The following is a 22,573-nucleotide window of genomic DNA, read 5'->3' on the forward strand; positions in this document are numbered from 1 at the left end:
CTCTATGGAACAAAATTTTATGTCTCTGAAGTATTTTTTCTCAGTGACTCAGAGTAGACGTCAATATTACGAAGCAGTGAGTTTGCACATTCGCACCAGGCTACAACAGCTCAGCACCATTCGCTTTACACAGATTACACACCAGGTTCCAACATCCATAATTAGATTATAGAGACTCAGCACTGTTAACTGAATTGGCTCCTTGCAGGGCTCCACAAAGTATATTTTTTATCTGTGAACATCTCTGAGGATATATAGGAAATCAAACACCACAATGAGTACTGTGTGAACCTTGCCTGGGCTTAGGTTTGTTTGCTTGGGGTTTAAAATTGTTTCAACAACATCACTACAGGGTCTCCATGAAAGAGGCCAGACTGAAAGATGACATATTTATGAGGCTGCCAAACTAAAACACCATGCAGAAGACAGCAGACATGACGCCCTGCCTCGAGACATAATACTGACACTGAGCCAACCAGTACTTGGCCTATTTCTCTTACGATCCGACCTTAACAGTAAGGTGTGTCTTTTTAACTAGATATCAATATGTTGTGCATGATTTTCAAAATAGAGCTGCGACTTTCACTTTAATCGCACCTGTGACAAATGGACACTGAGAAATGATCATAAACAATAAACATGTCACCAAAGTCATCGAAACATGTGGTGGGCCAGGATATTACTCCTACACTATTAATCGAGGGACACCCTGATTGTAGATCACAAATTGTGTTTTAAGCCATATGAATCACATTTAATTAATCCATGGTGCTGAAAATCGTTTTATAAATAAGCTACACATGTAAATGTAGACAAGTGGCCTCGATGTTACACTGCACCACACATAATCATTTATACACACTCAGGCAGGATCGGATGCCATCATATAAGTGAAATATATCTGAGACGTTGTAATTTAAACACCAATCAAATGAATCAGAAAGGATGGTAATATTAAACTGACTGTCATCAGAACACTGCTTATATTCTGAATTAGGCAGTACTGGTATAACATAGACATTAAAAAAAACCCACCAAAAATGTTATTGTAGGACTTCCCTTGACAGATTTATATTGCACAACACTTTAATCAGCAATGCTTGTCCCCACAATGGCCTTGTGTTACACATGGAGGTTCTGGAGATTAAACCACAAAGCTGTAAATAAATAACACATACATCTATACACATACATCTGCTGATCATAAAACACTGATATAACAGCAATTCAAACACCCACTACAAACATAAAATCACCAGTAGACTAAATTTTACTCTGTAGTCACCATAAAAAAGTTCAGGATTGTTCATATCAGCTTGTCAGTTATTTAATCGATGGCTAAATTTGACCCATCTCTCACAGATAAATTGTGCAAATGCTTGACCTTTCAGACAAAATTCACAATGTCTGCCATTACAGCATCTTCATTCAGATCAAACTGGTGTGAAAAGCAGAAAGCCTATTTTCAGACAGTCTCCCCCAAGCTACCCTATCCCCCAGCAGTTATGTCCAAAAGGGTCATGCCACACCACAAACCCCCAGGACAAGAGCTGTAATCAATCCTACATAGTGTGAGCAAGACCCTCACAAAATATCCCTGACACGAAGTTATACAAAATTTACAGACATGTGGAAGACAAATCAAACCCCTGTGGAAAAAAGCAATTTAAAAGAAACTTTTTTACTGCTACTTTCTTTACACTGACACAGTTTTCTACATGAATTATTGCTGAGATATCTTAAACAGAATAAACATAAAAGAAAATGTTGAGCAGCATGTGCTGGTTCCTAGATGACCACTTTCAATAGCAAGTTGATATCCTACATTGTACCTTATGGATATGGCACACAATAAAGTACAATGGGTCTTTCAACTTGCAATCTGCCCCACTGTTGAAGTTCCTTAGTGAAATGTAAGACAGGCTGTTATACCAATCTATCTCCTATTGATGTTGTATGTGGCTTAATGCAACTAGAACATGAGCAAAATGATTCTCCAGACATACCGCCGTACGAGAAAGAAGTAGTCCCTACATCAACTACATTGGAGAGCAGTTAATAACTGTCATCCATATTAGACAATGACACATCATATGTGTGATACCTTAATGGTGGCTACTTACATCTCGATTCTGGTTGAAGCAGTCATACAAATTAACTGTTACTCACAGTTACCCGTACATTTAAGTTGTGTATATAAAGGCAATTATACCTTAAAAGGCCTTCATATTTTAAGTACACTTGACATACATGGCCATTAATGGATGAGAATGGATGTTTGCGGTAACATGCATGTTGAGTCGAGATGCTGGCGTGTGGTGACATCACAAAGAGTGTAATGTCATCATGTATGAAATGTGATGCAATGGACACAAGGTTGCTGATGTCATGTTGCTGCATAATCTTGGGTCTTTGTAGAACAAAGTTTGAAATATGAAGAAGATTATTTGTGACAAATACACCTTAATTAAGAATGAGGGAGTTACAGCTAAATTGTCATTGGGCTTGTTACACCTTGATTATAACAAGGGAAGTTACATTTCATTTGTGATTGGGAATGTTACACCTTAATTATGACAAGGGCTGTTACACCTTAATTATGACAAGAGCACTAACACTTCAGTTGTGACTGGGGATGTCACACCTTAATTATGACAGGGGTAGTAACACTTCAGTTGTGACTGAGGATACTTAATACAGCTTAATTATGACAAGGGCAGTAAGACTTCAAGTGTGAATGGGGCTGTTACACTTTAATCATGACAAGGCCAGCATAAACAATTCAATTGTGACTGGGTCAGTGACACCTCAGCTGAGGGTGGGGCTATTACACCTTAACTATGACCAGAGCTGTTACACCTTAATTATGACAAGGGCTGTCACTTCCGCTGTGTCTGGGAATGTTACACATCAATTATCACTAGGGCAGTTTCACTTCAGTTGTGATTGGGAATGTAACATTGACAAGGGATGCTACACCTTGATTATGACGAGGCCAATAACAGTTCAATTGTGATTGGGGATGTTACACCTTAATTTTGACAAGGGCACATCCACTTCACTTCTGACTGGATATGATACACCTTAATTATAACCAGGGCTGTTACACCTTAATTGGGACAAGGTCAATAACACTTTAATTGTGATTGGATCAGTAACACTTTAGTTGTGGCTGTTACACCCTAGTTATGACAAGGGCTGTTACACTTTAATTATGACGAGGCCGGTAATATATCAATTGTGACTGGAGCTGTTAGACTTCAGTTGTGGCTGGGGATGTTACACCTTAATTATGACAAGGGCAGTAACATATCAATTGTGAATGGGTCTTACACAGACACAGGGTTAATTTAATATTAATGTCAGGGATAAAAACATTTCCTTAGTAACTAGGGTAATTACACTGTAATTATGACTGGTAAATGCATGTACTGTTGACCATTCCTTATAACATGCCTCAACCTTCACCTTCACCTTAACTTTGGAGTAGTTACAGCATAACTGTCACTTGGATAATTACACTTTAAATATGACAGGAATGATTACATCTTCACAACTGTCTTTCTGTCAGGTCAATTATTCATAACTACGAATGGGATCATAGTTATGCTTACACTAGTTTCTGACAGGTCCATTGTTCACCACTATGGAAGGGACCATAGTTATGCTTTCACTAGTTTCTGACAGGTCCATTGTTCACCACTATGGAAGGGACCATAGTTATGCTTTCACTAGTTTCTGACAGGTCCATTGTTCACGACTATGGAAGGGACCATAGTTATGCTTTCACTAGTTTCTGACAGGTCCATTGTTCACGACTATGGAAGGGACCATAGTTATGCTTTCACTAGTTTCTGATAGGTCAATTATTCATTACTGTGAATGGGGCAATAGCCATGCTTACACTATCTTCTGACAGGTCAATTATCCATAACTATGAATACGGTCATAGTTATGCTTACACTAGTTTCTGACAGGTCAATTGTTCATGACTATGACAGGTACCATAGTTTATGCTTTCACTAGTTTCTGATAGGTCAATTATCCATAACTATGAATGGGAACATAGTTAAGATTACACTATTTTCTTAGCTTTCAGCTAACACAGTTCGGCCAGCGTGGTGAAATACAGATGCCTTTGTCTCACTTTTCCCGCCACGGCGTTTGACCTTGTTCGCCCGGTGATTGGACACTAAGCGTATAGTATGGTGAAGTGATCAACTTTATTTGATTTCTTATGTGGTACACAAGAATATTTCTCTTCTACGTCGGCGGCCAGCGCTGATGAAATGTAGACCCTGTATACGTGAAACAATGCAGGTGTGTGGCACGTGGTGTGTTCATCACACTCAGTTGACATCCTTTCTGTTGCACTGTCATGTACTTTGTTTTAATTAAAGGATTTGGGTCCAAAGCACATTTCTGTTCCATACTGACACCAGCCGAGCAGCGGGATTGCAAATTAACTGAATTCATCGCCACACTGAGCTGTGTAACATCATTATGAAATATGGCTTGCGTGCACAATAGCACAAGTTAAAGGAAAAGACAAACCCAGACAATGAAACTCGAGTTTATTACTCACATTTCATTTTCATAAATTTAAATAAAACTCACATCTTAAGTCCACATTCCTAATACTTGTCTCCTTCCAAGCTTTCAGTATAATATCTCACTACGTAAGCGAATTACACTTTTGCAAGTTTTCCTCGACTGAATTTGTTGACATCATTGGCACTATATCACCACAACACGAAAGGTAAAAACAGCTGACAGCCACTGGTGGATGTATGCTGTATCGACAATAATGCGTCAATGTGATCTGGACGACCAGCAGGCTGCCACACGTGGGTAGCTGTATGCCCAGTACGTGAAGAGAACAGAGTACGCCCAGAGTACTTGAAATCACACTCAACTTGCTTTTGGACAAGAACAGTACTGTACATGTAGTTGTAATTACACCTTATACCTGTCCTGGGAAATTTTTCATGAATTTTTCATGAATGGGGTCATAGTTATGCTCAATTACATATTTTATCTGCACAGGGGTAATTTTTCACAGCTTTGCCTGAATGGGGACACAGTCAAGATCAATTACATATGTTATCTGCACAGGGGTAATTTTTCACAACTATGCCTGAATGGGGACATAGTCATGGTCAATTACATGTGTTATCTGCACAGGGGTAATTTTTCACAACTATGCCTGAATGGGGACATAGTCATGGTCAATTACATATGTTATCTGCACAGGGGTAATTTTTCACAACTATGCCTGAATGGGGACATAGTCATGGTCAATTACATGTGTTATCTGCACAGGGGTAATTTTTCACAACTATGCCTGAATGGGGACATAGTCATGGTCAATTACATATGTTATCTGCACAGGGGTAATTTTTCACAACTATGCCTGAATGGGGACATAGTCATGGTCAATTACATGTGTTATCTGCACAGGGGTAATTTTTCACAACTATGCCTGAATGGGGACATAGTCATGGTCAATTACATGTGTTACCTGCACAGGGGTAATTTTTCACAACTATGCCTGAATGGGGACATAGTCATGGTCAATTACATGTGTTATCTGCACAGGGGTAATTTTTCACAACTATGCCTGAATGGGGACATAGTCATGGTCAATTACATATGTTATCTGCACAGGGGTAATTTTTCACAACTATGCCTGAATGGGGACATAGTCATGGTCAATTACATGTGTTACCTGCACAGGGGTAATTTTTCACAACTATGCCTGAATGGGGACATAGTCATGGTCAATTACATATGTTATCTGCACAGAGTAAATTTTACCATAACAATGAATGGGAAATATATTTGTAGTTATGGTGAGTTACACAGTTTTATCCTAACTGATCACCATTAGTATTCATTCTTTGGACTGGAATAATTTCACATTATATAACTGAGAGGAGGGATATTAACACCTCAAATGTGGATTGAGCTATCACACTTTGACTGATAAAAGGGTATTTTGGCATCTTTACTGGGTACAAAGATATTTATACCGTCAGTGTAATGGTAGTATTTAAAGCTTACCTGTGAATGAGCTATTTGCTACTTAATTGTGATAACAGCAAAAACGAAATTAAAATGTATTTAATAGATGGTAAGACAACTGACTTTTAGTAAAAAGAAAACAAAGAGAAATAGGCTGAATTCTACTGCATTAACATGGTGTTGTTATTTATTTTTATCTGAAGTTTCTAAAATTAACTGATACAGTTAATTATTCCATGAAGGAGCTGGAAACAAGAAGTCTATGACATATGTTTAGTATAATACACAATTTAGTATAATACACAATATAACTGTTTGAAAAACAAAATAAAGGTACAATTTTCTCAACAGGACAAGACCAACTGTCACTGACAGGTGACTTCATGCTAAAACATGTGACCAAGAGACACAACAACCAAGGAGAAGATCGATGACTTACCCCACCACCGTCGTCATCATCATCATCATCGTCATCATCATCTGTGGGGCTGTTCTTACGTTTACCTTGAATATCCACATTGCCCGGCTCATCTGATGTGTCCTCCATTTCAACCTGACACACAAACAATTTATAGGTATTCACAGCTCTGCCAAAAACACAGCTCTCCACCTGACACCAGATTTACAGGTATTCATAGCTCTACCAAAAACACAGCTCTCCAACTGACACCAGATTTACAGGTATTCATAGCTCTACCAAAAACAAAGCTCTCTACCTGACACCAGATTTACAGGTATTCATAGCTCTACCAAAAACAAAGCTCTCTACCTGACATACACAATTTAAAGGTATATGTATTCACGGCAAATGGTGTAGAATGCAGCATGAACAAAGATTGTGTACTACAGTAGTCGTGGAAAAAGCAGAAGGGACAAACACTGTGTACTATAGAGGTGGTGGAGAATGCAGAAGTAACAAACAATGTGTACTACAGCAGTGGTGGAGAATGCAGAAGGAAAAAAGACTGTGTACTGCATCAGTGGTGGAAAATGCAGAAGAGCCAAACATTGTGTACTACAGTAGTAGTGGAGAATGCAGCAGGAACAAAGACTTTGGACTACAGTAGTGGCGGAGAATGCAGACGGAATACTGTGTACTACAGTAGTGGTGGAGAATGCAGACGGAACAAAGACTGTGTACTACAGTAGTGGTGGAGAATGCAGACGGACACTGTGTACTACAGTAGTGGTGGAGAATGCAGATGGAATACTGTGTACTACAGTAGTGGTGGAGAATGCAGATGGAATACTGTGTACTACAGTAGTGGTGGAGAATGTACAAGGAACAAAGACTGTGTACTACAGTAGTGGTGGAGAATGCAGACGGAACAAAGACTGTGTACCCAACATTGGTGGAGAATGCAGAAGAGGACAGCAACTTTGACTGCAGTAGTGGTGGCGAATGCAGATGGGCCAAACAATGTGTACTACAGTAGTGGCAGAGATGGGCCAAACAATTTGTACTACAGTAGTGGCAGAGAATGCAGAAGGAACAAACACTGTCTACTACAGTAGTGGTGGAGAATGCAGAAGGAACAAATACTGTGTACTACAGTAGTCATGGAGATTGCAGAAGGAACATACACTGTGTACTACAGTTGTGGCGGAGAATGCAGAAGGAAGAAGACTGTGTACTACAGTAGTGGGGGATAATGCAGACGGTACAAACACTGTGTACTATAGCAGTGGGGCAGAATGTAGAAGAAACAAAGACCATGTACTACAATAGTGGTGGAGAATGCAGATGGGCCAAACAATGTGTACTACAGTAGTGGTGAAGAATGCAGAAGGAACAAAGACTGTGCACTAAAACAGTGGTGGAGAATGCAGAATGGCCTAACACCGTGTACTACAGTAGTAGTGAAGAAAGCAGAAGGAACAAAGACAGTGCACTACAGTAGTGGTGGAGAATGCAGAAGGGACAAACACCATGTACTACAGCAGTGGTGGAGGAAGCAGAAGGGACAAGGACTGTGTACTACAATTTCGCAAGTAGTTAGGAGATTCTAAATGGATTCTCATCAGACTGAGTTGAGGGAATCCAAAGAATCCAATTTCAAAAGCCTGAGGAAATGCATGTCTATATTTCAAATGGTGTATTTCTGCTATCAGAGCACTGCTGAATATGACCCATTACAAATGTTATGGCAATCTGATAAAGAAAATATTTTCCCAGGCTTTGTGTTGTTGAAACATAATATTCTACTGTCAAGGCATAAACACAACAAGAATAATCTGTCTTGCTATGCTTTTATCGTTGACGGACTTATAACTGCACCCATGTGGTCCATTTTGTAGACATTTAGAAATTCGCCAATAGTGACTATTGTTTGGAAACTTCGCATTGTAACTAATCAGTGTCCAGAATTCCTACCACAACTGTACAACATATCAAACAGGCTGTAACAAATATGGCATTGTACAATAGGGGAGACATCACATAACAATTCCTGGTGGAGCTAACAACCGATGACGAGTATTTTAAGTTGGGAAATGTCCAGTTCAGACATGCGAGAATCAACTTAGATTCTCATAAACAGAGAGTGAGACAAATTTTTAAGTGAATGGATTTTCGTCAAAATTCCGGCCCTATACAGTAGTGGAGGGGAATGTAGAAGTGGCAAACACTGTGTAGTAAAGGAGTGCTGGATAATGCATTTATCAATGACTGTATTACCTCCTTTAAATGTATGTACGTAAGCTGTATGTATTACAGTAATAGTGGAGAATACCAGCTGCCTTACCTCAGTGATGGCAGCGTCTTGGAGCAGGGCTCTCACATCAAGCCTGATCATGTGACTTGGAGTCGGCTCCCAGGTCGCCATGATCTGAAATACACACCAAATACCACATCAGCTGAGGAGAGTTGTTAGAGAACATTCCCTTTGTACAAAATGCACCTCTGATAAATGAAAGAAATTTCACCCCAACAAGTGCATTAAAAGTAGCTAAAAAAAAAAGTCATAAAATATGTTTTTGGGCGTGGAAACTATTTTAAGTAGGGTATCATCCTAACTACGGTATCAAACCTCAAAACACCTTTCCAAGATCAATACTAACTCACAGAATCAGGCAAAATTTGCAACTTAGTCATGGATAGAATGTTAGGTGATTCACTGTATATTACCTCACACACGTTCACAAAGTGTAACACAGATCATTTTATTACACCCCGTCATTATGTTTGTGTATAAACGAAACCCATCACATCCCAGAGGGAAACCTCTACTCTCGCTAAATTTCCTTACAGATCCTTCCAAACAGACAGCCTCATTTCTTATTTTTTTGTTTTTGTTTATTTCATTGGTATGTTATAACAGGCTATAATAACAGCACTTAATAACAGCAAAGTGGACATAATAACAGCAAAAATGCACACCCACCTTTTCTATTTCCTGTTGTGAGCGCTTATGTGTATTGCGTTTCGCACACGCACTTGCCTCAGCTTCTATATCAGCAACATACACCTGTCAATCAGTATGTAATCAGAATATCAACAAGCATAAAGTTAAAATACCTGCGACATACCCCGCATAGGATTTCCTGTCCTCTTCAGGCTGCTCATTAAGTGAGTTGCCCAGGTTAAATGATAGGAGACCCAAGTTGAAGATAAAATGTCAACATCTGACTAACAGACCAACTGACTGAATTACGTGTTCAGGCCTACTTTCTACGGCTTAAAATGATGCTGCATATATATATGTATGTATATATATATATGTATATATATAACATTACACCCTCTGTTTGTTTATTTCTTTAACTACGATTTTATGCCTGAACTCTACTGTACATGTACTTCCCTTGTATGAAGACGCCCATTAGTTTTAAGAACGGATGAACCCAGAACCCTCCCCAAGGAGTGCATCGAACTTGTCTCATCCTAATACAAAGTAAATGACACTATAGTCTGGACTACAGTTAATACTGGGCTTAAATCCTAATACACTTTTGAACACACCTATAATTCCTTAATATTTTTTTAGCTTTATACAGCACATATTAAAGCATATTTTGTGACATCTTTCTTATGTACCGCCAGACACAATCACATCTTTCTGTGAAGACCTAATGTTTTCTAACTGAGCTGATGTATATCGTTTCAGATGACAAACTGGCTATGAATACTGCTTTCAGTAAGTCGTGGGTTTCAAGTTTAAAGGACTCATTAATGAAGAAAGTCTTCACATGAAAACATGTGGAGCCTTGAAACCATGAGTCAGGTGTGACATGCACATATACTGATCGACAGGTGCACAGCGAATCAGTCGTGTCAATCAGATAAAGTTCCCTATCTTCATGATTATAACCTGGATATTCTGCGCCATACCACCATGATAATCACAGAGATTTTTCCTAATGAACTCTATCCAATACATATGGAATCGCCTTCTTCCCAAGGCTACATTTTTTACATTCCAAGACAGAAATACAGGTAGCAGCCAGATATACACTGTTCATGTTATGCATACAACCAAGGTTGTTTTGGTCAAACCACTTTACACGGTGTGACTGTAATTTCGTGACATGTATTTTCAGGCTTATGTTCTATATTTAGTATGGTTTATTATGTCAGGATAAAACGTCATACACTGAAAACTTTACCTTCAAGATACAGCTTAGCAAAATATTAAACAGTAGCATTTCAGTAAACAAAACAACACTAACAGTGAGGTATTTTAAGGATACTCACCTGAAAACCTTTTGATTTAGCATAGCTCCAATAATCTTCAAAGTGTTTTGCTTTTTCATTGACAGCATCAATAATAATAAAAGAAAAAAACCCATTGTCAATGTTTTTCTTGAAAGTCTTGAATAAATCCTGACGATATATGATTTCCATCTCTGGTTCATACTCGTAGTCCATAACCTGCAGAACAAAATACAAGCAAAACTTGTATGGCACCTTCCCTCAACAATACAATTACACATACACAGCGTTTCAGACTTTTCACCAGCTTTCCACACCATAACAGGCACATTCCCTCAACAATACAACTACATATACACAGCGTCTCAGACTCTTCACCAGCTTTCCACACCATAACAGGCACATTCCCTCAACAATACAACTACATATACACAGCGTTTCAGACTCTTCACCAGCTTTCCACACCATAACAGGCACATTCCCTCAACAATACAACTACATATACACAGCGTTTCAGACTCTTCACCAGCTTTCCACACCATAACAGGCACATTCCCTCAACAATACAACTACATATACACAGCGTCTCAGACTCTTCACCAGCTTTCCACACCATAACAGGCACATTCCCTCAACAATACAACTACATATACACAGTGTTTCCGACTCTTCACCAGCTTTCCACACCATAACAGGCACATTCCCCCAACAATACAACTACATATACACAGCTTTTCAGACACTTCACCAGCTTTCCACACCATAACAAGCACATCCCCTCAACAATACAACTACATATACACAGCGTTTCAGACTCTTCACCAGCTTTCCACACCATAACAAGCATATTCCCTCAACAATACAATTACATATACACAGCTTTTCAGACTCTTCACCAGCTTTCCACACCATAACAAGCATATTCCCTCAACAATACAATTACATATACACAGCTTTTCAGACTCTTCACCAGCTTTCCACACCATAACAAGCATATTCCCTCAACAATACAACTACATATACACAGTGTTTCAGACTCTTCACCAGCTTCCCACACCATAACAAGCACATCCCCTCAACAATACAACTACATATACACAGCGTTTCAGACTCTTCACCAGCTTTCCACACCATAACAGGCATATTCCCTCAACAATACAATTACATATACACAGCTTTTCAGACTCTTCACCAGCTTTCCACACCATAACAAGCATATTCCCTCAACAATACAACTACATATACACAGTGTTTCAGACTCTTCACCAGCTTTCCACACCATAACAGGCACATTCCCTCAATAATACAACTACATATACACAGAGCGTTCCAGACTCTTCACCAGCTTTCCACACCATAACAAGCACATTCCTTCAACAATACAACTACATATACACAGCGTCTCAGACTCTTCACCAGCTTTCCACAACATAACAAGCACATTCCCTCAACAATACAACTACATATACACAGAGCGTTCCAGACTCTTCACCAGCTTTCCACACCATAACAGGCACATTCCCTCAACAATACAACTACATATACACAGCGTCTCAGACTCTTCACCAGCTTTCCACACCATAACAGGCACATTCCCTCAACAATACAACTACATATACACAGTGTTTCCGACTCTTCACCAGCTTTCCACACCATAACAGGCACATTCCCCCAACAATACAACTACATATACACAGCTTTTCAGACTCTTCACCAGCTTTCCACACCATAACAGGCACATTCCCACAACAATATAACTACATATACACAGCGTCTCAGACTCTTCACCAGCTTTCCACACCATAACAGGCACATTCCCTCAACAATACAACTACATATACACAGCGTCTCCGACTCTTCACCAGCTTTCCACACCATAACAGGCACATTCCCTCAACAATTACACAACTACATATATACACATCATCTCAGACTCTTCACCAGCTTTCCACACCATAACAGGCACATTCCCTCAACAATACAACTACTTATACACAGTGTTTCAGACTCTTCACCAGCTTTCCACACCATAACAGGCACATTCCCTCAACAATACAATTACATATATACAGAGCGTTCCAGACTCTTCACCAGCTTTCCACACCATAACAGGCACATTCCCTCAACAATTACACAACTACATATATACACATCGTCTCAGACTCTTCACCAGCTTTCCACACCATAACAGGCACATTCCCTCAACAATTCAACTACATACACAGAGCGTTCCAGACTGTTCACAAGCTTTCCACACCATAACAAGCACAATCCTTCAACGTCACATGTACAAAACATGTCCATACTGTTGTTGAAGGGAGATTACTCTTCAGAGTTTAAAAAAAAGACATTTAGACACATCAGCTCTAGTACAAAAAAACAATATGTATGTAATTATTCATTTAAATAACTTCTGCTTTTTTTGTTATACTAGGGATTGATATTTCTCGTACATTATGGTCACAAGTTTTTTTAAAGACTAGGCACCTTAAGTGGGAACTGTTGGATCAGATGTCTTGCTGCTTGTTACCTGTAAGGGAATCTCTATGTCTACATAAACATACCTTTGTTTTGATATTTTTCCCTGTCAAGGGTTCTCTCACTGTCTTGTCAACCTCCACCATAAAGTAATCATCTAGACAAAGAATACGGACATCTGAGCCTTTGTTACCTTTCTCCTTGTCCTGTTAAATCAGAGGAAGCAGAAATAATTCTTTGATAGGGGTATAAGGGTATACATTTAGCTTGAACAACAATAGTCAGGTTTATACATGTACATGTAAGTGGACGACACTGGGCTCAACCTCACAAGTAACTAACACACCTCCTGACCTAAAGAGATGGCTCTGATCAAGTGAACTCACTGACTTAAGATTTAAGAGAATATCTGCAGTCAAGCTATCCTTGTAGTATATGACATATACTTTGTTAGTGAAGGTGTTTTCACACAGTAAAGTACTTTTGGGTACTCACCTTAATAAGCTTGCTAAGGTAAGACTTTCCTGAGCCCGGAGGGCCCCGCAGTATGATGACTATTTGGGAGGGTCGCCCATCACGACCAGGTGAGCAGAGGAGATCATTCACGTTGACAGTCTGGATTTTTAGCTCTTCACTCTGTCGAAAAGGACTACGAGAGTCTCCCGAGTACGGTGAAGGGAAATTCCTGTGTAGGTAGTCCCTGTCATCCATTCTACTCACTGATGACGTGTCACGGGATCTGTAAAGGCAGAAACAGTCTACCTGTACAAATATCTGGGTGTCAGCAGGACAAAGTTTCACAGAGTCTGTAAAGGCAGAAACGGTCTATCTGTACAATTATCTGGATGTGAGCAGGACAAAGTGTCACATGGTTTGTAAAGGCAGAAACGGTCTATCTGTACGAACATCTGGATGTCAGCAGGACAAAGTGTCATGGCATCTGTAAAGGCAGAAACGGTCTATCTGTACAATTATCTGGATGTGAGCAGGACAAAGTGTCACATTGTCTGTAAAGGCAGACACGGTCTATCTGTCAAATTATCTGGATGTGAGCAGGACAAAGTGTCACATGGTCTGTAAAGGCAGAAAGAGTCTATCTGTACAAGTATCTTGTTGTCAGCAAGACAAAATGTCACAGGGTCTGTAAAGGCAGAAACAGTTTATCTGTTCAAATACCTTGATGTCAGCAGAATAAAAGTGTTTCAAGGTGCTTTAAAGTTGAGTATGGAAATCTATATCCATTACATCTATAATTCCTCCAGGCACTGAAGAGCTCAGCATACAACAGGCCAAAAATGGAAGCCTGCAAACATCTGTATTCATAGTGTGTTTAATGAACATGCATAAAAAATAATGCACATTGTTTGAGAGTTTTCTTTTCCTTTAAACAATGGCTATCAGTTTTATGGGAGGAGAAAATGAAGTGCCCTAGGTAACCACAGACCTCTGGCAAGTAATTGAAGCACTTTACCACATTTGGCCTACAACTTGTTTGATATCCTCTCATGCGGAGTTCCATTAAAACCGTACATGTACTTACGGATTACAATTTAATTAAACTGCTTAGACTAACAGTTGTAATGTTAAGTACAGGCAACCAGACACTGGGATAGAATCTTACCTCCCATATCTGTCTCTGTCTCTATCCCTGTCCCTATCCCGTCTCTCACCACCCTGACGATCACGGTCACCATGACGATCATATCCACGATCATAACCACGATCTCGACTATCGCGGCCGTCTGTTGAAGAATAAACAACATAACCTGCTTAAGAACAGCCTACAGAAGACACTGCAGACTAAAGCTTATCTAAGATGTTATCTGACCCTTGTATGACATGCCTGGGTAGACAGACAAAACTGGAATGTTTTACCCTGTTTGTGGAACGTTATGAACTAAGAAGGTTTTTCAGCAGTGTTCAGGACATTGTTTTACTTTCAGTGACAGTCTGAATGACTTCATGAAATGAGAGAAATAAGATTTAATGCAAATCTAATGTTTTAAATCAATGTGTTAAACCACTCAACTGCACATGGGTAATACAAGGGAACGGCCCATGTTGAAAAAACTGACCAATCAACTGATTGCACAACTTAGAAAGCTGCTAGTGGCAGCCAAAGCAAACCCAGACACCTGTAGAGGTGTACAAATCATACACCACCGTTAAGAACCCAACCTTGTAAAGCTTCTCTCAATACGACCTCACCTCTCCCGTGCCTCTCTCTGTCCCATGACCGCTCTCTGTCTGGATCCCGTCTGTCTATGTCTCTCTCCCACCCCCGAGGCCTGTCCCCACCATCACGCTCTGACGAGATCTCACGCTCCTGCGACCGTTCCACGCTGCTGGCAGCCTTCCCATGGCCGTAGTCGATCACCTCAGGGGCAGCCAGCATGGTGCTTCCTGAGACGGGGTAGTCTGAGGGGTAAACAACAAACATGGATGTTCATACCTGATGAACAGTGATAAAGTGAGTGGATGACAAGGAGCTTAACTCTACCTCAGCAGTATTTCAGCATTCAGGTTACACAAACAAATGAAGTATTCCAGAATATACAGCAGGTTACAAAGCTCAATGGTCGACGGGGGCCTCCGTGGCTCAGTCAGTTAGCGCGCTAGCGCAGCGTGATGACCCAGAAGCCTCTCACCAATACGGTCGCTGTGAGTTCAAGTCCAGCTCATGCTGGCTTCCTCTCCGGCCGTGAGTGGGAAGGTCTGCCAGCAACCTGCGGATGGTTGTGGGTTTCCCCGGACTCGGTTTCCTCCCACCATAATGCTGGCTGCCGTCGTATAAGTGAAATATTCTTGAGTACGGCGTAAAATACCAATCAAATAAATAAATAAATCAATGGTTGACGACATTACGTGTGTATTCATCTACATGACTACAATGATGTCACACAACATATATGTATAGATAACTTCACCCTGTGTTAATGCCACAGTTGCAGTCTATGAATGACAACTTCTACGATTAAATAAACTGTCTTGCAATTGACATAATGTCACCGTTTAATAGTCACAGATGTCTGGTATGGGATGATTCTTAAAAGACAAAACTGAAATATATCATGTGCTCCTAATTATTTTTCTTTGAGGGTGCAAGACTAATTACCTCTGTCAAATATCTTCTCTCTATAGTAATCTGTTGTGGTTCTGCGACCATAATCCACCACATCCACAGGGGGCAGGTACCGCTCTCTGTCTAGCACCCGCTCTTCCCTTAACAGAGGGTCCCTTACACGATCTCTCACAGGGTCACGCAAGGGGTCGCGCTCATAATGATCTCGCAAAGGATCCCGTAATGGATCCCTAAGTGGATCCCTGAGCGGGTCTCGGTCCAGCGGATCTCTTGTGTAACGTTCTCTGTATAGGTCGTAAGATCTGCATAGGATAAAACACTGCTGCCATTTAACGTATACTCAAGAAATTTTTCACATATATAATCATGGTCAGTTATATCGAGTGCCATTGGCAAACTACACATATAACAAATTACAGTGTGAGTGATGTACACTTCATGTATATGTATACAATGCTTTTTATTAACTTATGATGAAAACAATTATTAAGCTTTAATAGATGTTATTTTATTTTCTTTTATGATTATGCCAACACTTTCACTTAACATAAGACTTAATGTCTGTAAGTAAATATAAATTCAAATGTCTGACAAACAAAATCATAAAGCAACACAGCATCAGGCTACAATGAAATTCTAACACGTAACCTACTGTAATTCGTTGACCTTTTCGATCAGCTAAGCAGCAGTCGCGGTCGGAATGCTCAAGGGAAAGTTTAATAGCGCTCTGCGGACGGTTGATGGTTCTCACTGGCTGGCAATGTTCATGGATAAACTCTCATTAGTGAAGGGGTAGTGTAGGGCTTTGAGTGGTCAGTCTGAGTCAAGACGCAAGCCAAAAATGTAGGCCCCTTCGCTCAGGTGATTTGTCGAGTCACATTGTGTACTTTTTTGTGTACTATCACTTGTTCACTACAGGCAATGACGGACGCCAAACTGTTTAACAGCCTATTACACAACTTAATTTATTATATAAGCTCATCTGTAAGACTTGTGCAGCAAACTGACAAACACACGCGCAGGTACAGCGAACATGTTAGTGAGACACTAAATTTTTACTCAGATCTTGGTTGTTCTTGGTAACGAGCCTGAGCCGATGCAACGCCAGGTGAAAATAGTTGTCTGTTGCATGTACTCTGATTAACCTGCCATAATTGGTCCAACTCAAGCGTTTTTTAGGGGGTTTTTTTCTGTAGATTGAACAAAACATTGTTAAAAAACAAGGCACCTTTAAATACAGAAATTAGACTCAGCATTACATATTTCTTCTCATAAAAAAATCACTTTGTTTGCATCAAAACATAAATATGTCTTCACACCTTACCAATGGAGGCTTTCATGATCTAACAATATCATTCTTTGTGTGGAAATTTTGGAGAGGAAAGCTTAATCTAAAACTGACAGTGTATTAAAAAATAAACAGCCAAGTTGTATTGATATGCAAATCGCAACCATCTCTGGGTATAGCATTTAAGTAAGTGAGTGAGTGCTTGGGGTTTAACGTCGTACATAACAGTTTTTCAGTCATATGAGGACAAAGGAATCCTTAGAATGCATGTAATATACCTCTTTGTTGCAGGACGGATTTCCACTGCTCTTTTATCTAGTACTGCTTCACTGAGATGACTTACCGAAGGTAAGTAAGCAGCCCCGCCCGAGCCATTATACTGATACGGGTCAACCAGTCGTTGCACTATCCCCTTCATGCTGAACGCCAAGCGAGGAAGCTGCAACTTCCTCTTTTAAAGTCTTAGGTGTGACTCGACCCAGGATTGATCCTGAATCTACCGCTCCTCAAGCGGACACTCTACCAACTGTGCTAGCAGGGCCGGTATATACCAGGGTTCCAACACTGTTTGTAGAACCCGACAATCACAGCAGAGACCCGATCCGACCACCTGTTGTTTTGGTAATTGTTTTGAATTCTACCCGTGGTAAAAAGATAACATGTAAGTGTTATCAATATCTTTGTAAAACACCTACAATGTATACTGGCACATGACACCTATACTGGTGCACGACACCTATACTGGTGCACGACACCTATACTGGCACATGACACCTATACTGGCACATGACTTTAGGATGGCTTTACTAGAATGGTTTAGAAACAAGATCAAACCTAAATATCCAAATTAAAATCCTTCAGCTCTTCACTAGGCACTAGTCTAGATTTGGCAGGAGATTTCATAATCGTTTTGATCCGGGGCAGATGAATGAAAATAAGTTCATCTAATTGGTCAATGTTGAATTCTGTAAGCTGTCAGTTATCTGTAGGACTGACGCAGTGATTGAGTATGAATAGGAATAGATTTACTCTTGCAATAACACAATGTTTACAACTGTTGCAATATGAAGCTGATTATGGCCATCCATGTTCACACGTGCAAACACGCTGTTCAATCCATGCATGTTCAGTTTATGATTGCCCTTTCATGAAATCAGGTATGTCTGGAGATTGTTCTCATCTACCTATACGGGCTCAATGCCAATATACTGATGTACAGACATGGCGGCCAGTTGTCACAATAATGCGAGAACAAGGTTTGAACATGTATTAATTTAGGAAATCTTGTCCCGAGTATGTTTACTTGTATAACTGACGGTTTCTGAAATGAAATGGTGGGAACATAGAACACTTCTAAAATGGGATGACAAAACACCACATGCGTGAGGCTTGGAAAACTTCAATCTGTATAATGCAATCACCAATGCAGTGTAGCTGACAGCTGGAGAAGCAGTCGTCCCTTGCCAAGAACATGCTTTGAGACAGTTTCGGAATTTACAGTTTTGTAAACAAATGTGGCTTGATACTTTCTTCATTTTAATTCGTGGATAAAAATAAAGATGTTGTCTCGAATTCTTTAAGCCTGTATTCACTGGACTACTTTCATCTCGCCAAGCATGTGCACTGCACTCCCGTGTCAGTGTCTGTCTAGCCATTGGTCAAGGTGAGAAAACAATCGTCCACCCCACCACTGTGATCATGTTTTAAGTTTCAATCACTCAAGTAAAGGTGGCAAATTTGATGGTATGGCACACAGGTCAACGAATTATAGTAATTGGTCAGAGGATAATAATCGCTTGCAGGTATTCTTAACACACCTAACAAAACATTCTTCTATCTAATTTTTCCCCAGTACGACCTTCTCACCTTTCTGGGGCATATGGGTCATCATAGTACATCCTGCGTCGCTCATACTCAGACAGTGGGGGAGGGTATTCCCCATATGGATCCCGTCTGTCATCATAGGGATATCGTTCATAGTACGGGTCACGTGGTGGAAGGCCGTAAGGGTCGAGGTAGGGTCGTAACCTATCCCCGGGAGGATCATACATATCCCGTCTGTAGGGGCCATCATCTAGTACCTCACCCCTCCACGGATCAACAGGCTGCAATGTCACACATACAGATAAATACATCACACTGATAAACAAGACACATTCAATACTATCACACAGACATAAATACAAGCCACATACCATGATGTTAGCCGCCGTTATATGTGTGAAATATTCTTGAGTACAGCATAAAACATGAATCAAATAAATACATCCATACAGTTATAGCACAGGAGTGGCCCTCCCTTGACTGCCAATGTCACATGTTCATGTTACATTACGGTTTGTTTTCAAGGTTTTCACATTAAATATTTAAATAGGGTCAGATCTGAGATTCGGCACAGATCTCTTCACTGATAAAATGACTGTCACCATGTATATGAGCTAATGAAGTGAGTATGTGAGTTTTTGATCAAAAAAAAAGCAGATAAAACTGAATGAGCACAGCAGTGATCGGAATGTAGATGAATACAGAATGGATTTCTTACATCTAGAGGTAGCTCTTCTCTTTCCATTGGGTCCCCTCTGCCACGCCCACGGCCGCGCGAACTATCTATGCCTCTTCCTCGATCTCCACCCCTCCCCTTGTCTCCTCCCCTTCCACGATCTGCTCCCCTTCCACGATCCATGCCGCGCCCACGATCCATGCCACGCCCACGATTCATGCCACGCCCACCATCCATGTCACTCCCACGATTCATGCCACGCCCACCATCCATGCCTCGTCCCCGGTCAGCACCACGCCCATGGTCTCCACCCCTTCCTCTATTTCCACCACGCCAATTTCCGCGGAACACACCGCCTACTAAAAACTGATTGCCCTGGTTCATCTGGGGTCCATCCCCTTCTTCTGATTCTTCACCATGATCAAGCCCAGGAAAACCCTGAGAGGGAGAAGAAGAGGACAATCAGAGACTATACACTGACCACAATTCTCACTGCTCACATTTAACGGGAACATATTTGGACAGGTGAATTACTGAACGTCCATCAAAAGAAACAGATGAAATTATTATTTTTGACAAGCTGTTGCTACACACAGAGCACGCCAATGGCTTTGAAACATAAATGATAGAAAGCTGACCATGACTGCTAATCAGTATACTCAGCTCTCACTGGTGATGAAATATTTACGTCCTTCTCGAAACCAGAATGTGAGCCCTGCTGAGCTCTAGTGGATTAGTGACCTTCCCCTTACCTGCTCCTCCTGTACGTCGTCCTCACCCTGGAAGACTACTCCTTCCTGATTCTCACCAGTCTCTGAGGTGGCACCTGCTTGGTCTCCAGTTGGGAATCCCATTCCTCTGCCTCTACCCCTCATCATCATACCTCTACCTCGCACCTGTCCCCGGCCTCTCATTCCCTCTGGCCCTGACTGGAATGACTGGTTAGGGTGATAGTTTCCTTCCCCTTGTGGGGTATCTCCCCGTTGTCCTTGACCCCTCATGAACCCTCCTCCTCGTTGATAGCGCTGTCCTCTTCCACCCCGCATTCCCTGCATCCCCATGCCCCCATCGAGTCCAGGGAAGCGTGGCATGCCTGTGCCACGAGGTTGTTGGAAGTTCCCTCTAGGGCCACGCCCACGTGGCATGCCCCTTTGCACGGGGAAACGTGGGTGCTGGGACTGCTGGTTGTCAAATGGTTGGTTCATGTCCATATTTTCATCGTCCTCTATATGGCCCTCGTGACCTATATCAGAGCCTGTGATGCTTCCCTTCAACATATCAGGCATATTTAATTTGAACTGGAGTCCACAAGTCACAAGATACAAACCACAATTAGATCTCTACACAATGTTAACATAATCAAGATGTCAGGTGGTGCTAACAGCTTCAGCTGTAGGGGGAGGCACAGAACATCTTCATTGTCCTCTGCTCAATGGTTCCAACACAGCATCCTACTACTCCATTTGTATGTAAATTTGTCGTAACAACCCTTCCACATGCAAGGGTAAAGCCTCCCATACTGTGGATGTGAAACTGTATGTTCAGCCAATAGGAACACTGATAACTATGTATTTTACCTGACACCACGTTCAAGGTATACAGAATATCATGTGGAACCAGACTGATGGGCAATTGGCATACTGTGTGCACATACATGTAGTACTGTTGTCAAGGATCAGCTCAGACCAAAGTTGTTCCTCAATGTTTTATCTCTTTTAGACAGTCTGGATAAAACATACCATTCATGTATAAAAGATGACATCAACATCAGGTAAAATGGGTTTACGGTTGCTACTTTCTTATTTTTAGAAGGCATTTCATTATTACCTCTCTGTCGTGCTGCTCAGCCTGGGTGCTCCCCCCTTGTCTAGCTGCAGTGCTTTCCCCTTGGCCAATCTGGTCACTGGAATGGTCACTGCCTCTGTCATAAGCAAAACTATTCCAGTATGCTTTCAATACATAACAAATGGATTGTTTATCTTGCTTAACCTTTCATTTTGACCAAATTAAAGTAACAACACTTTCTTCACCACTTACTACGAATATCAAAAACAGAACGGAAAAACGTGGGGAAAATCTGGTCTGTTGAAGAAACACAGGTTTTTTTCAAGAACCCTGGTTAGAAAAATTATTCCAATCTACAGAGTAGTTTTTCACATGAATCTGAGCTCTAAGTCCTCTAGCATATCAAACACCTGTCCATTTTTCTCTTTTCCTTTTCTCAGCTCCATAGATGTACTTGTCGCATGTTATAGTTTGAACAAATAAAGTAAATTAGAGTTCACATCAAGTCTACCACATTAACCAGCACTGTGGGCATTATATCACCAATGAAGTTACGTGCCTGTATTAATGTTCAGAGTTTTTTTGAGTAAGTGGACACTGACGCATGTTTCACCAAGTGCAAGTAGTGTAATGTGCATGTAACATCCACAGTGACCAGTACTGTAGGTCCCATAATTCCTCAACATTTACACATATGAAAGAGAAACTTTCAGTGCAATTTATGCATAGTTTCAATTTGATTTTGAAGACAAAACAACACTGGTG

The 22,573-nt window shown here is 40.8% G+C and overlaps 1 protein-coding gene across 1 annotated transcript in view; it reads right to left on the reverse strand.

Annotated features, from left to right (window-relative positions):
* LOC135468656 (uncharacterized) overlaps positions 1–22,573 on the reverse strand; it is a 65,860-nt gene that overhangs the window by 37,088 nt on the left and 6,199 nt on the right. The window contains exons 6-18 of the mRNA XM_064747027.1: positions 21,851–21,944; positions 20,776–21,291; positions 20,066–20,461; positions 19,390–19,628; positions 16,269–16,537; positions 15,362–15,571; positions 14,775–14,895; positions 13,649–13,892; positions 13,240–13,359; positions 10,718–10,894; positions 9,408–9,491; positions 8,769–8,852; positions 6,464–6,577 (exon numbers count right to left, since the gene is read on the reverse strand). Coding sequence (XP_064603097.1) covers positions 6,464–6,577; positions 8,769–8,852; positions 9,408–9,491; positions 10,718–10,894; positions 13,240–13,359; positions 13,649–13,892; positions 14,775–14,895; positions 15,362–15,571; positions 16,269–16,537; positions 19,390–19,628; positions 20,066–20,461; positions 20,776–21,291; positions 21,851–21,944 — 2,668 coding nt within the window. The remainder of the gene's footprint in view (positions 1–6,463; positions 6,578–8,768; positions 8,853–9,407; positions 9,492–10,717; positions 10,895–13,239; positions 13,360–13,648; positions 13,893–14,774; positions 14,896–15,361; positions 15,572–16,268; positions 16,538–19,389; positions 19,629–20,065; positions 20,462–20,775; positions 21,292–21,850; positions 21,945–22,573) is intronic.

The sequence above is a fragment of the Liolophura sinensis genome, chromosome 6 (assembly GCF_032854445.1).
Source record: "Liolophura sinensis isolate JHLJ2023 chromosome 6, CUHK_Ljap_v2, whole genome shotgun sequence".
NCBI classification, from domain to species: Eukaryota; Metazoa; Mollusca; class Polyplacophora; order Chitonida; family Chitonidae; genus Liolophura; species Liolophura sinensis.